The sequence below is a fragment of the Phyllostomus discolor genome, chromosome 13 (genome assembly GCF_004126475.2).
Source record: "Phyllostomus discolor isolate MPI-MPIP mPhyDis1 chromosome 13, mPhyDis1.pri.v3, whole genome shotgun sequence".
Taxonomy (NCBI): Eukaryota; Metazoa; Chordata; class Mammalia; order Chiroptera; family Phyllostomidae; genus Phyllostomus; species Phyllostomus discolor.
The window spans coordinates 45,120,088-45,136,364 of NC_040915.2; the positions used below are offsets into that span (position 1 = coordinate 45,120,088).

Genomic DNA, 16,277 nt, shown 5'->3' on the forward strand with positions numbered 1-16,277 from the left:
GCCGGGCCGAGCGGCCTGGACCCGGGTTCCCGGGGGCGGTGCGCGGAAGGGGGCGGGGCCTGCGTGGCAGCGTGGGCGCGAGCGCGCCGGCGGGAGGGAGCCGGGAGGAGGGGGCGGGGCCGCGCCGCCCGCGCCGCGCTGGGCCCTCTCGGCCAATGAGCGGCGTCCACATGCCGCGGCGCGGCGAGAGGGGAGGTAGCGGCGGATAAATGCTATTAGAGCAGCCGCCGCGGAGCCGTCCCCGACGCCACCTCCTTGTCCTCCGCCGCAGTTTCCTCCGCCGCTGTCGGGGGTGCGGAGCTGAGGGAACAGCGCGAGCGCGCCGCGCACCACCGGGTCGGCTAGCTGCCCTCGTTCCGTCCCGCCCTCAGGGGTCGGCCAGGCGCCCCCTCCTCCCACCCGGGCGGGGCCGCGAGTCACCTTAGGAGAGCGGGGAGGGGGCTCGGGGGCTGCGGCCTGCGGCGAGGACCGGCTGTTGAGGGCGAAGGAGACCCTCTCTCCCGAGCAGGAGAGGGAGGGTCGCGAGCCCCCCGCCCCACCGCCCCGCTGAGCCAGGGCAGGGCGCCGCGGCGAGGGCCGGGCGGCGAGAGGGGCGGTTGTCTTGCGGGAGGGGGCGCGGGGTGATTCAGCGCCCCGCGAGGCGGAAGCGGCCGGAGAAGGAGGGGGAGACGCCAGTCCGCGCCTGGGCGCCCGGGGTGGCACGAGCCCGCCGTGCGAGTGCGAGGCGGAGGCGAGGAGGCCGCGGGGACGGGGAGGCGAGGCCGGCCGGGCCCCCGCAGCCATGGAGAACGCGCACACAAAGACGGTGGAGGAGGTGCTGGGTCACTTCGGTGTCAACGAGAGTACGGGGCTCAGCCTGGAGCAGGTCAAGAAGCTCAAGGAGAGATGGGGCTCCAACGGTAGGTGGCCGGGGCTGCAGGGACCCCGCGCGGCCGGGCGCGGGCCCGAGAGCCAAGGAAGATGGCTGACCGGGCCCCACCTCGTGGGTCTCGGCTCCGCGCCCGCCGAGGGCTGCGGGCGGCTGTTGAGTCCCCCGCGCCGGCCTCGGGGGAGAGGGGCTGCGGGGCGCGGGGGCTGGATCTGCATCTGCGCCTCCTGTCGACCTCCTCGCGGCTCGAGCCCTTGACCTTCCACGCACGCAGCCGGATCCACGGCCAGTCACCAGCAGCAGCCGGCCCCGCGGAGGGAGGGACGAGCCTCCTGCAGCTGGGTTGAGCCCTTCGAGACATTTTCTCTTCCCCAGCCGGTTTATGAGGCGGCGTAGTAATTGAGACTGCCTCTGACCGTTCTTGTACTACCGGCAGCCTCACATCTGGCAGAAGTGATGACATAGCTGAAATGACTCGTTGTTTCAGGATCCCTGTTTAGGTGGCGATGAGATTTTACGCTTTGGGGGTAGACCTAAGACCATTGGTTACAGCAAGTATTGCATATTTTCCTGCGGTACCATTTTAGTGTGGTTTTCATTAAAAATGGTTGAATGTACATATGTCTTCGTATGTTTTTCAAAGAGTGATCATTTTTAGCAATTCCTTTTCGATAATGCCAAAATGTTTTTTTTTTTTCCCCTCCTCCTCCTCTTGACATGCTGTCTGGCGAATTTCTACATTCTACAGAGTTACCTGCTGAAGAAGGTAAGTAATCTTAAAACGTTCTCTCCCCGCTCCTTTGTGTGCTGATGTTAGGATGACATTTACAACAAATACGTTGTTTGTTTCTAACAGGAAAAACCTTGCTGGAACTTGTGATTGAGCAGTTTGAAGACTTACTAGTTAGAATTTTATTGCTGGCGGCATGCATATCTTTTGTAAGTATAAAGCAATTCATTTTCTTTCAAAAAAATGGGGATGTTCCATAGGTGAAAAACCAGGGAATAAATGAAGGCCATTGGGTGAGAACATTATATTTGGAGATTTAATCAGTGTCTCCATAAATTTTTTGAAACCCGGGTATTTTTAAATTGTAGACAAAACACTCGAAGCCATTTGTGGACAGAAAATAAACGGATGCCTGACATGTGCGGTTAGAAATTATTCTCTAATGTGGCAAGGTCTCATAAGTTCTTGTGCTTTATCAGCTTTCAATCTCAAAAAGTTCTTTATTGGAAGATCTTTTCTTTTGGGGGTTCTTCCATTGTGTAAAATTGTACTGAGATGATGTTGGGCTCTTTATATAGTCTGTAAATAGAACTCCCAAAAGGAATATTCCAGTTGCTCTCCTGTCCTCGTAATGGCAAGGTGACAATTGTTTCTGACAGTGACAAGAATGATGACGGTAGTGATGGCACCACTGTTGACCAAATTTGGTCACTGACCTTTAGGGTGGCATATTTATCTAAATTGGACCCTTGTCTTGAGTGACTCCTAGGTAAAGAGAACAAGGTTCAGTACAGTTGGTTCTGGATCTTTAAAAGAAAAAAAAAGAAAAAAAACCATAGTGTTTTTTCTCGTTCTGTATGTATGTGCTTACCCGCTTGAGTCCTGTATGGTTGCTAAGGAACTGGTGAAATGCAAAGAACTTCAGCAGAAGAAAGGGGGTGGGGATTGGTGAGGATATTGCTAGGTTACTAACATTTTTTCCTGTTCAATATTAATTTTTTATTGCATTTTTTTTCTTGGGCATTGGACTTGGTAGGTTTCCTAAAAATGGTCACGAATAGGAGGACACAGATGCTCCTAAGCCTAAGAGCATGAGATACGTTTTGTTCTTAACGCGTCTTATGCTTATAAGAAACTATGATGGTGAGTGAATTCACCCAGCGCTGTACTCTCTTTAGTCTTCGCAAAACTGACACAGCTTCAGGGTTTCACTTTTGTGTGTTTGTAGGTACGTGAGCCCCAGGGATTTACCTTAGTCTTTATGACAGCCATACCACAGAGGGCCGTTTTGAGAACTAAATGAAGTAGTGGACATTAATTTAGGTGAAGGGGAAAAGTGGAATGAGGTGAACTGTTTTTGGAGTAACTCTGTTCACAGATTCTGCCATGGGACTTGACTATATCACGCCACATTAGCCAAGTAACGGGGAGCCATTAATCAGTCCTCTTTTCAATGGTTTTCACTGAAGAAAATTGAATGCTGTATCAAACTATTCAACATCCTGAGTTAAATCATCCATATCTCTTAGATGCCTGCTTAATTAATTTAACCCTTCAATCTCCACCGTCCCCCCAGTAGATAGCTACTGCTTTAACCAGTTAGGACAATAGGATAAAGGAGTAAATTTGTTTGGGTAACTAATTTTGGTATATTGTCATGGGCCAAAAAATCATATATTTGTGTTAGGGTAATATTTGTATTTAAGTTGGCTACATAATTTGCAATAGTCTCATCTTCGATAGTTAAAATACTGGGGTTCATTAAAGTCATCAGGGACCTCTTAGAAGTTGATCAACTGGTGTTAGCAAACCAGAGATAAAATACATTCTTCTTGAGTTTTCCTGCATATGTAACTCAAGGCACTGTTGTAACATCAGTGGCATTATTTCCAATAAACAAGCTATTGACTATTTGGGTTACATAGTATCTGTTGAGTGATCAGTTTGAGTGACTGGATTAACATTCTGAAGTAATGATGTGTGATTTTTACTTTGAAGTAAGTTGTTCCTAGACATTTTCAAATGAGTTTTAAAATAAATAATTTTGTTGTAAGGTAGCATGTTGGGTTTTTGTAGTTTTATAGAGCTGTTTTGAAATTGAAAGTTGAGTTACCTTTGGGTAACTCTTTGGTATTATTGCTGAGGAAATGAACTATGCAACATTTTTACTTTATGGGTTGCTATGCAAAAAAAAAAGGAAGTATTGTTACTTAATTTACTTTGATTTGTTTGATTAAGAAATTGCAGATATAAAACCTGTTTGTTGATTTTCTTCACATGCAGTTGGCACTACTGCTGCATCCTACTTGACCTTTCTCTTATTTCTTTATCTTTCAAAAGAGCACTGAGTCTTTTGTGGTCGTCAGTTTATCCCTATTTAATAGGAAAAAGTGGTGGATTATTCATGTCCTTTTGGAGAAGTGAAGAGGTAGTTCTATATCTATGATAATTATCAGGTTCTCCTCAAGTTAAAAAGAAATATTAGGCTTTAGTGATTTATTTTAAATATCAAACTAGGTAGTAAACTGTTAACCATAGTTAGTATTTTGCTGTGGCAGAAAGTAGGAAACTATTAATGTTTTACACTTGTGACCTGTAAGGGATAGTTTAATTAACTTCTAATATTCATCAAAATGGTTTACTTTAAAGGTCACTTGGGTTGGAAGAAGCGCGCCATATATCTCCCGTTGCATATGAAATAACATTAGAAATTCCTCAGTTTTAACATTCAGGGCCAGCCTTCTGTCCTTTCATTTTGTCTTTCTCTCTCTCTTGTCACCAACTCTTTGCCATGCATAGAACCTGTATGGTTGTTTACCTGGAATTCTCCTCCTCTCCTTTCACTATTTCATTAGGTATTGGGTTGGCCAAAAAGTCCTTTTGGTTTTTTCCGTAAAATTCCTCATTCTTCATTTTCACTAATAATTTTATTGACTTGGGTATTTTGAGTATGTCGGCAATCTCCCAACATATGGGCTTCTAGTGGGTAGACGCCAGGGGTGTCCCTAAACATCTTCCAATGCGTAAGACAGCCCCACAGCAAAGATTATTTGGTCAGCGTGTCAATAGTACCAAGAAACCTTGCAGATCACTTTTGATAAGTTTGATCAGTCACAGCACCTTCTCCAGGCACTGCACAAATCTTGTTTTACCTTTCTTGAAATAATAAAGCATAATATGCCAAAAGTGTTATGTATCTTATTCCATTTTCAATATTAAAATGGTTGCACAAAAATTCTCAAATTTTGAGTTTTTATTGCATATTGGTATGACAGCTGTCACAATTCCATCTAACAAAATTGTTTTGAATGAAGTTAAAGATAGCTAAGCACTATTACAGCGGGAAAAAACTAAATGAACTTTTTTGCCAACCCAATATTTATTTAATACTTTCGGTACCTGGCACAAACACTGGGGAAGAGGTCAAACAAAACAGAAAAAGACTCTTACCTGGAGCTGACATTCCAGTAGAGGCACAGTACGTACAATATGTCAGTATAATAGTCTGTTGGATGTGATAGTGCTGTGAAGAGAAATTAAATGAGGAGATAAAATTTCAAATGGGGTGGTCAGAAGATGCTTCTAAGAAGGTGACATTTGAGAAGAGACAGAAGGAAGGGAGCGGGAGGGCCCTATATGCCGCATGCGTCTGAATCATAAAGCCCTCTGCTGAAACACAATTTGCATTAAGTTTTTCTACCCTCCACCTCCATCCCCCCCCCCCCAGCTAGTTCAGTTGACACTAAAGTGCTAACAACTTTCTTAAACCATGGCGTTTCTCAACTTACTTACTTTTGAATAATTGTCTTTTCTTTCTACTGGACCCTTTAAAGGGGTTCTTAATTGCTTTTAGAGCCTAGATTGTTACTTTTGATAAAACAAATACATGTTTGGATGAGTTTGCATTGGAAGCATTTTCAGAATATTTAAGGTCAGTAATTTTTGGTTTTCTCAGAACAATGTATTTAAGAAGTGTTTGATATTATGTAGTGATTTGAAATTTTTTTCTGTGTTTTCTTTTAATTATTTTTTAAAAAGAGAGAAAACAGGCAGTTTATTGATTGGTTTAACTAACTTATTTAGAGCATTTCTTTAAAACACCGTTTGAAAGGTGAAAGTATTGCCCTGCTGGTGTGGTTCAGTGGGTTGGGTGCTGGCCTGCGGACCAAGGGGTTGCTGGTTCAGTTCCTGGTTGGGGCACATGCCTGGGTTGTGGGCCAGGTCCCTGGGTGGGGGTGTGTAGGAGGCAACCAATTGATGTTTATCTCCCTGTCTTTCTTCATCCTTTTCCCTCTCTCTAAAGGTAAATAAATGAAATCTTTAAAAAAAAGGAAAAAAATATGTGTAGTTTTTTGCCTTTTTTCAGAAGATTATTGTCTCAAATCTGAAAATATTGAGGAGTATTTTCTCATAAGGTTTGTGTTGGCATCAGAAGAAAATGTAGTCTGATTCATACTTTTTTAATTTTAAAATTTATTTTAATTTTTCTTAAACATTAGGACCTTTCTGTAATTAAGGTAGATTTGGTGAATACTCATATAGCAAATTCCTTCTGAAGTACATAGTTATTGTTGGTGCTCGATACATTAAAGGGATTTTCCTTAGGAATTAAAAAAAAAAATCTCTAGCTTTTACGTGTTTGAAAAGACCTGAACAGTGGGGGGGTTTTGTTTTTGTTTTTAATTTTTGAATTCTGAGAGTTGAATGAACTCAGAGTCCGGATCCTTTGCTGAAATAAATGAAAAAGATTTATTCAAGGGTCTTAGGGTTTGAAAAGTGGAAATACAACTAGGCAATACCCAGAGTATTCTGAAGAAGAAAGAAAAGCTAAGAGTTCTTATAGGAAAAGGACATCCTTGAGAAGATTCAGTCCTGCCTTCTCAGCCTCTGGACTGGCCAGATACAGCGATCCCCTGGACGACAGGCGGTCTGGGCAGTGGAGGTCAGGTGACTTGGCTGCGCGAACATTCTCCTTTCCTTAGTGCCTCACTGGGTAATCAGGACTATCTGGAGGCTGGATGTGTGTCCAGGCTTTGACACAGGGCTGGGAGGTTAAAAAGTTTAAGTTGCTAGACTAGTTAACAAGAATAAAATTGTTTCCTTAGGCCTCAAGTTACTTGACTTTAGTTAGTTAAACAGTCTGACTGTAGCGACTTCGTTTCACTTCTTGACCCTCTCCCCCATGAGCACGGTCTGGAAGCCTGGGAAGCCCACCATAACAGGCGCAGCCGGACAGCTCCGCTGCAGCTCAGGAGCAAGTTCTTACGTGCTTGTGTTTTAAACTAAGTGTTTTCAGCGCCAGTGATGATAGTTAACATTTATTGTACACTCATCAGAGCTTTAGAGAATAATTTTATTTACTCCCCCATGAACTTCTAAGGGAAAGTTTTACTACTATTTCTGGAACCATAGAACCATCTCAAAATGGTCCTGATCCTGTTTACAATATATGGAGTAGCGTTTTAGAGACACCAGACAAAAACTGCCTAAATCGTACTTTTTTTTTTAAAAAGGCCTAATTTATTTTTAGAGAGGGGAAGGGAGGGAGAAAAAGGGAGAGAAACATTGATGTGTAAGAGAAACATCAGTTGGTTGCCTCTTACATGCCCCCATCTGGGAACCTGGCCCACAACCCAAGCATGTGCCATGTCTGGGGTTTGAACCTGTGACCGGTCAGTTCACAGGCCGGTGCTCAATCCACTGAGCCACACCAGCTAGGGCCATACTTTTTTTTTTTTTTTTTTTTTTAATAGCTGAAAGAATTTTTGTTTTTTACCCTAGTAAATTGCCATAGCACTTATTGATGATACTTTCTTCATTCTTGTGAAATGTTTAATTTCCACTTTCTCTTTTAAAAAATTTTTATGTAAATTTCATTTATCAAACAAGCGAGAGTCCAAGGCAACTTGCGAACAAGGCATTGCAAGTTTCTGAGTGTACAAGGAGGAATACAGACCCATGCCCTCCACCTCAAAAATGTGCTCATGATCTCTCATTTTCTTTTAATGGTCTTATTAAGAGCTCAGCATGTTATCCAACCTGAAAGATAACTGAGGCACAGTTCCACAACTGTCTCCCAGTTTACACCAACACGTGACTTTTTACCTGGGATTAAAATTTATCTGTTAAACTCAGCTCTCCAGCATCTTTCAGCTCTCCTGTTAGAAGTTACTGTGCTATGCAGAGATCAGTCTCACAGGTAACAACTAGAAGACACCATATCTTACCCTATTTAAGCAGTTTAAACTGTAGTTGAACATCCATTAGCAGGTGGTTACTTTGAATAGATTGGCAGGTTTGAAACTTTGAGCTTGCTGGGTAACGTAAGCCCCAGAAGACATGTAATGTTACTGTGTTTAAACAGTGCAAAGCAGAGGGATAAACTCTTTATGCCTAAAATTATACTGTAGTAGCCTTCCACTTTCCTTTGATGCTGTTGATGTAGCTGGTTGTCTTTTTTGCTCTCTTAATGTTTAAGTTCATATACTGCCATTTAGAGTTGTATATCTTAGAGGTTGTGTGAGGTTCTGTTCGTTCATTCATGCATCTAATTTAGTAAATATATAGTAAGCATCAACTGTGTAAAAGATGTCTTCTAGGCCCCTAGGGATACAGCAATGAACAAAAGGCAATACAGACATAATCTTTTATGTTTAACTTAGTCTCAGTAAAGATTTTTTTAAACATTTTCCCCTTCCTCCTGTATAAATACATTTGTATAACTTCTGGTAACCCATAATGAGAACTGGCTATACTATTATGCTAATAAGGCATCTTGCATTTTGCTAATAATATGTCACTCATCCAGTTTCACTCTCCTTTTCTCTGCCTTCTTCCCCATCTTATGGAGTCTTGTCTTTGTCAGCACCAGCTTCCCACTCCCCGAGAGAGGCTTTCTTTTCAGTGCAGCACAGCCGTGAAGGACTGCACAGTGTGCTTTGGACGTGACTGGCTGGACTGCTGCTTACCATGTAATGAAACATGGTTGGTCTTCCTTTGGGGCTGTAGCATTTAACTCTTTGGGTTATTTGTGGTTTCAAAATAGACATTTTTGAAAGTATTCAGGAAACTTGGTTGTCAGTTTTTAATGGGTTCAGTGCCATCCTTCTACTCTAAGAGAATTCCCCACTAGTTTCTTATCAACACAAATTAGTATATCTGTACAACTTTCAATAACTCTGAATGCCTGTGTTTTTACACAAACATTTAAAGCCATGTAGTGGAAAGAAAGGCTAGTTAGTGCATTGTACAGATTAGGATTATTATATTGAAAAAACCACTTGTGCAAAGAAACTACACATTTCTTGCAAAGTGGAGGTTTACTCCTGATAGTTCTGTCACTGCTTGCCTTCATCTTTTCCTTTGCTCCAGCTGTTGGCGGATATTGCTCTGAGTTTGTTCCTCAGGTCTAGCTGCCAAGAGGGAAACTCATATCCGCTTTAACAAGGTGTGAGGCTTATCTTACAGTTGCTAATGCTTCACTGACCTTTTGGAAAGGTCCTAGTTACTCTTCAAGTCTAGCAGTTTTTCTCCCCCAAGAGCTAATTAAGTTTCTTATTTCTGTTATGCTGTCCTTGGCAAATATTTGGAAGGCTAATATCAAAGCACCTGTGATCTTGCATCTATAAAAACTTAAAACTTCCTAAAGAAGTTCTCATTTTGGCATTAGGCCTGGTTTTAACACCAGGAATGCCCTGTTGAAAGCTTGAAGCAACATTTATATTCATTCTGTTTTTCTGCCTGCCCTGGCTCACTAGCTGTCAGTGGTGATTGGCATCTATCAGGACCTGGTCCTGGTGTCTCCTGGTTTTTTCCCTATTCATATTGATATTTTTTGTTAATTCAGTTCGTTGTTACCCGCTTTTACTTGGCAAGATTCATGTTGGGCATTGCCTTAGTCATCTTTCTACTTGTTTGCTATTTGTGTAACCTCTCACTTTATAGCCCTGGCTGGGTGGTTCACTTGGTTAAAGCATCATCCTGATACTCCAAGGTTGTGGGTTTGACCCCTGTCAGGACACATACAGGAAGCAAGCAATGAACGCATAACTAAGTGGAACAACAAATCGACGTCTCTTCTCTCTCCCTCCCTTCCCTTCTCTTTCTAAAAGTCAGTTAAAAAATAAGGAACTGTTTCTTGGTATATTTAAAAATATACTGTATACTATTACACTAAGTGTGCAGTCAGATGGCGTCTTTATTGCCTTCAATGATATCTGACAGTATTAAAAAGATCAAAAATGGTGCTTTTATTGTTTACTAAATAGACCTTTTAAACAAAAGGTTTTATTGTGGCTTGGCTGGCGTAGCTCAGTGGATTGAGCGCGGGCTGTGAACCAAAGTGTCGCAGGTTCGATTCCCAGTCAGGGTATATGCCTGGGTTGTAGGCCATGACCCCTGGTAACCGCTCATTGATGTCTGTCTGTCTGTCTGTCTGTCTCTCTCTCTCCCTCTCCCTCTCCCTTTCTTCCCTCTCTAAAAATAAATAAATAAAATCTTTTTTTAAAAAAAGGTTTTATTGTGAAGTATGCAAACATTTTTAAGCAATATAAAAAAGCAAAGGTAAATCTTAGTTCCCGGACTGAATAATTAGACACATTTAACATCCTTTCTGGATTGGCAATTTTCTACAGAAATTGGTTAAAATTTTAACATTATTTTAAGATTCATTGTGTTGGATTCTCTCTTAGGGTTGCTCAGTAATGAAGTGCACCGTGGCTCTCTTGTAGCTTTTAAATCTCAGCAAAGTGATGGTTGTGTGATCTAGAAGTTAATTCTCTGCTCATTTTTCTTGGGGCAACATTCTGTGTCCAGTTAGGCCGTCTTACACTGACATTATTTCTGAAATGTTGTGCTGCTATCCTAGAGGTCATTTGGAAGGTGACCTTCAAAATACATTCCTGATTATGGGACAGCCTTGCAGTAATTCTGAGACAGCCTTCAGTAATACCAGTGAAAATAAGTGAGGTATTAACAGTTAGAGATCAAGTTATTTTTATTACGGATTTATGCCACAAGATATTATTTGGTATGACTATTACCCAGCTCAGCAAAGTTGTTGGTGATTACGTTTTCCTTTAACAAAATTAAGAGTTTAAGTTTTATTTCTTCTGAGTGTATATGTATAAAATGAATGGTATTTATTTCCTTATAAATATTTTATTTGGATTTTTAAAAAAGATTTTATTTACCTTTAGAGAGAGGGGAATGGGGGGAGAAAGAGAGGAAGAGAAACATCAGTGCTTGAGAGACAACATCTTTCGGTCACCTCTCACACACCCCCAACCAGGGACCTGGCCCACAACCCAGGTGTGTGCCCTGACCAGGAATCCAACCTGTGACCTTTCACTTTGCAGGCCCAAGGACCAGTGCTCAATTCAGTCAGCCACACCACCCAGGGAAGGTTTTAAAATAGAGTTATTACATAAATAACTTTGTTCTTAAGGATATTGTTAAGAAGTTGTATAGTTTCTATTCTCAAGAAATATTTTGAACAAGACATAAGCTGGCCGTTTATGTCACTGCATTATGCCTCTGTTTGTTTCCAGGGATGGTAAGAAAAGAGATTTTGTGTGTTGTAATTCCTTTAGTGCAAGCCACTTTTGTTATAAAGTGGCACTAAGCCTAAAAACACATTACAGTTCTAACACATGCCATTTCTTTTTTAGGTTTTGGCTTGGTTTGAAGAAGGTGAAGAAACAATTACAGCCTTTGTAGAGCCCTTTGTAATTTTACTTATATTAGTAGCCAATGCAATTGTGGGCGTATGGCAGGTAAGCAAAAAGTCCTGCATTGCTAAGTTTTAGTAATTTATGTGACTTAAACCATGTTCATCTTTCTGTTGTCTGTTTTTCCTGATGTCTTGAGTAAAATACCTCTCGAACGTCTAGAATGTGTGTGTATTTTGTACATTAGTACAGATCTCTCATGCATACATACTTTGCTCCTGGTTGCATGGAGTTAAGAACAATGGATGAGACAAGCTACTTAAGAAAAAACGGAAAATTAAGAACCAGTATCTGTCTTTTTTTTTTTTAAGATTTTATTTATTTCATTTTTAGAGGGGAAGGGAGGGAGAAAGAGAGGAAGAGAAACATCAGTGTGTGGCTGCCTCTCTCACACCCCCTACTGGGGACCTGGTCTGCAACCTAGGCATGTGCCCTGACTGGGAATCAAACCCAGAACCCTTTGGTTTGCAGGCCAGCACTCAGTCCACTGAGCCACAGCAGCCAGGGCCAGTATCTGTCTTTATATTTGCTCAATGTTTCTTGTGAAAAACTTAATAAACTCAATGTCATTTTTATTCTCTTTGGATTTTGGGGGGGGAGGGGGAATTGGGCAGTTAGCTAAAGCTAAATTTAAAAATTTTATAAAAACAATATTTATAAAAATTATTTAAATCTTAAGTTGTTTTCATAACAAAGTCCTGGCTGTTTTCCTTCAGTTATCCAACCCTTTCTTACCTCACAGGATGGAAACTAATTTTACTGCAGAAACAAAATGGGATTTCTCCTTCCTGTTCCTCCACCCTCCCAACTCACATTCTTGTTATTCTGCATGTACCTAGTTGGAAGACTTTAACTTTTCTAGGACTATTTATTGATTTGTTTGATTTTTTAAAGTTACATGTATTTTTAACAGACTGACACTACCACTTCAAATTCATTTTTTTTTTTAAGTATTGATCTTTTAGGTTTTTGGTGGATATAGTCATCTTCTTGAGGACTAAATAAAATAGAGTGCATCTGTTATTCTTAAAGTGTAAACTTCTGATCTTACTAATACACATGCTGATCTTTATGTGATGGGCTCATGTGGAAAGATGGCCTACAGAGAAAATTTTAATTGTGCTATATTCCTTATTTTTTAATTGTTTATGTTTAAGTTTAAATGATCCTCTCATAAATAATTTAGTGAAAAGAAACATTACACATCATTAGATTGCCCTTCTGAAGCTAACCGTATGTATTTTTTATTAAATAGTTTATTCTAGTTATGTGGTAGACACTTCATGTACCTTCCCAGTTCACCCTCACCGTGATCTTGTAGGGCAGGTGATGTTCCCGTGTGACAGGTGTGACACTGAAGTTCATAGTGATTAAGTGACTTGCCAAAGGCCATACATACACATAGCACGCAGAGTATCTGCAATTTGAATCCAGACCCAGGCTGGTATGAAGTCCAAAGTAAAACTTCACATCAGTTTTCACAGAACTTTTATATTTGTCTTAGTTTAAAAAAAGAATTAGCATTCTTAGGTCTTAATTTCATCTACACAGCATACACAGTGGTATGGTCAGTACCGGAGGGTTATTGCCTTCTGGAAGTAAGGAAAGTTGCAATTCTAGTGTAAAGTAGTATTGGGAGGTGGGGGCAGGCACATATTTCTGGCCAGTGACATTAAGGAAGGCTTCTTAATGGAGGTGACGAGCATTTGAGAACAATTGAGAAATAGTTTTGTGGGTCGAGAGGGAGTGGCATTAGGTGGAAGGTACAAAGTGTGTTTGAGGAGTGACATTTAGATCCGTTTGGGTTTGAGCGGAAAAAGTGGGATTTGTAAACTTCTAGAACAGAGAGGGTCTTCTGAGTTACCCTTTTGTTTGTGGTAAGTTAGGTATATATTCATTTCCTCAAATTGAACTGTTTTTGATGGAACCTATTTAAATCTATGATCATAAGCTTCCCTTTCTGACCCCCTACACTCTAAGTATTCCTTTTGATACTTTGAGTTGAGGCGAAGGCTTTCTGAGTGATTTTTAATGGGCATCTCTGTTCTCAGTGTCTGAGATAATTTATCTTTTAAGTTTATGCTTCTAAGTTAAATGTCTCTGTGCTAGTTTTTAGTAGGAGCAAAATTCAGTGCCCCTGGGATGTCTCCTTAACTTGGAGTGGTCCAGTTACACGCCACCTGGCATGACCGACCTTGAGGAGGGAGCAAAGCAAGCAAACTGCCACAACTCATAAATTTAGGGGGAGGATTTTTTTGTGGAAATACTAGTTTCGAATTTGACTGTAATCGAATTCTGAGCATGGTTGCTGTTGCTTTTATAATATCAGTAACATTTGAACTTAATCCGAAGGACCTTTTAGCAGTGAGTAATGGACTAGGGTTAAGTATTCTAACGTCTGTTAATTATAACGCAATACAGATATACTCATCCTTTAAGCAGATCTGATATGGGATTGAAATAATGGCTTTTCAAAATTTAATGCTTCCTAACTTTTTCAGAGATGCATACATGAAATGTGAGACACGCATGCCATTAGCTTTCAGTGTTGTGTTATCTGAATTCTCAGGTTTAAGGATGTTTCACAATAGACCACAATTCTTACAGCAGGTAGTAAAAAATAAGATTGCATAGGATTGAGCGTAAATTCTGTCCACATAAAGGTTAAATTGAAAAGCTTGAGATCAGAGGGCCAAAATGTGAGAGAAATGAAAAAAAACCCTTTCCTTTGTCCACTGAGCGGCCTCCCTTGGGCATGCGCTTTGTAGACTTGGTCCTTAGCTTCCAGTTGCTGCTCCTTTCAAAGGAGGGAAAGGAGGGAAGACGAATTTGACACACAAGGTTTTCTCTCTCTCCTTTCCTTGCTCCCCTCCCTCCCTCCCACTTTCCTGTGGCTTTTTTTCCCCAACATGACTCATTTTGGTTCTACATCTTTCATCTTGGAATTAGGAAAGAAAACCTGTGTGACTAAGTCTTGACCTGTTCATGTATAATGTTACGGGAAATACTGTACGCGACTGGCAGTGCTGTGACGAGATCCAGTAGGTTATTGCGCTTTTCCACGGGAGAGATTTCTTACATTTGTGAGATGCAATGATTTTTTCTTGTTTTTTTTTTTTATTTATCATTTTTTAAATATTTATTTTTAGAGAGAGGGTAAGGGAGGGAGAAAAAGAGGGAGTGAAACATCAGTGTGTGGTTGCCTCTCATGTGGCCCCCACTGGGGACCTGGCCTACAACCCAGGCATGTGCCCTGACCAGGAATCAAATTGGCAACCCTTTGGTTTGAAGCCGGCACTCAACCCACTGAGCTATACCAGCCAGGGCACGATTTTATTAGTTCATCATTCATGGCATTTACTTTGTGCCAAAACACAATCCAAGCATTTTGCATATATAGCTTGTAAATCCTCATAACCCTTAAGGTAGGTACTATGCGAGTCCTGATTTTGTAGGCAAGTAAACCTGTGTGTTGTATCGATTATCCACAGTCATATAGCTGTTAAGTGGAAAAGGCTAGATTGAACCTAGACCATCAAACTGCGGACTGTCACCGTTCATGTGAGACAGGTGATTTAAATGGTGTAGGCGTGTGTGTCTGGATGTGAGGCCACACTCTGGTGTGCTTAGGCATGGCAGACGCCTTTTCCCCTTTATGGTTTTAATTCCCTTACCCTTCTTAGGGGGCCTGTTTTTTTCATTTTTAATATAAACTCATAAGGGCCTAGTATTTGTCACTTTAAAATGTGAATTGTTTACTACTACAGCTGTTGTTAATGTAGTACTTCTCTTGTGTCTTTTTAGATTAGAACTCTAAAATTTGATTCCGTGGGCGGAAAGCAGTGATAGGCACGTGTTTGCTACTTGTATCTTCTATTTTCTCTTTTACAGGAAAGAAATGCTGAAAATGCAATTGAAGCCCTCAAGGAGTATGAGCCCGAAATGGGCAAAGTGTACCGGCAGGACAGAAAGAGCGTGCAGCGGATTAAAGCGAAGGACATCGTTCCCGGGGATATTGTAGAAGTTGCTGGTGAGTTTGTCATTTTTATTTTTTTCTAGATTGTGTATCTGAATGCATTCTCTTTCTCAAAGCTCATTATTAATAAGTGTTTAAAAATTATGTACCAGTTTTAGTGCCATCCAGACAAATCAGGTCTTCTGTAAAATTTCGAAGTGTTTTGGCACCTCCCTTTATGTTATTGATATATTTTTTAAAAAAGGTGTTTTTCAAGAATTTGTGCATATTACTTTTTTAAAAAAGACATTTATTTTTAGAAAGAGGGAGAGAGAGGGACAGACAGACAAATGTACAAATGTCAGTTGGCTGCCTCTTGCATCCCTCCAGCCAGGGACCCGGCGGAAACCCAGGCATGTGTCCTGACTGGGGAATTGAACCAGTGACCTTTTCGGTTCACAGGCCGCCACTCAGTCCACTGAGCCATACCAGCCAGGACTGTGTTTATTAGTTTTGATACATTGTAGCACACTAGTGCTCATGAGATAATGATCTTAATTTGACAATTAGTTGTAGTGCAATTAGTTACAATACTAATTAGTGGCTACATAGTTTTTTTATTTGGGTTCTTGGCTTAATGGTTAAGTCATACTTAAAATTATCAAACTATAAGTTGATAGTTAAGGGTAATTTCATGACTCTAAAAACTCTGATTAAAAATACTTCTACATTATACTGAGCTGGGGCTCTGTGGGTGGGCTTCCGAGAATCCATGAATCCACTGCGAGGCCAGAGCTTTCCACAGATTGCAAAGGGGTTCGTTTCCTCACTGTGCTAGATCAGTGCCATGTTTTCAGGGAGCCCAGAACACCCCTGGAACCAATCAGAACGCTCTAGTCTTTTGGTAGCAGAGTCACGACATTGGATTATTTAAATCATCATGGTTTTTCACGCCTTTCTGAGCTCAGCATGCTTGTTACTAGTATGGTTTCTTTT

The 16,277-nt window shown here is 41.2% G+C and overlaps 1 protein-coding gene across 2 annotated transcripts in view; it reads left to right on the forward strand.

Moving 5' to 3' along the window:
- The first annotated feature begins 207 nt into the window (after positions 1–207).
- The window catches only part of ATP2A2 (ATPase sarcoplasmic/endoplasmic reticulum Ca2+ transporting 2), a 49,899-nt gene continuing 33,829 nt past the window's right edge, over positions 208–16,277 (forward strand). For both annotated transcript variants that reach the window (XM_028528607.2, XM_028528606.2), the window contains exons 1-5: positions 208–899; positions 1,617–1,634; positions 1,725–1,807; positions 11,267–11,371; positions 15,218–15,356. In XM_028528607.2, the coding sequence (XP_028384408.1) occupies positions 782–899; positions 1,617–1,634; positions 1,725–1,807; positions 11,267–11,371; positions 15,218–15,356 (463 nt within the window). In that variant the 5' untranslated portion in view covers positions 208–781. The remainder of the gene's footprint in view (positions 900–1,616; positions 1,635–1,724; positions 1,808–11,266; positions 11,372–15,217; positions 15,357–16,277) is intronic.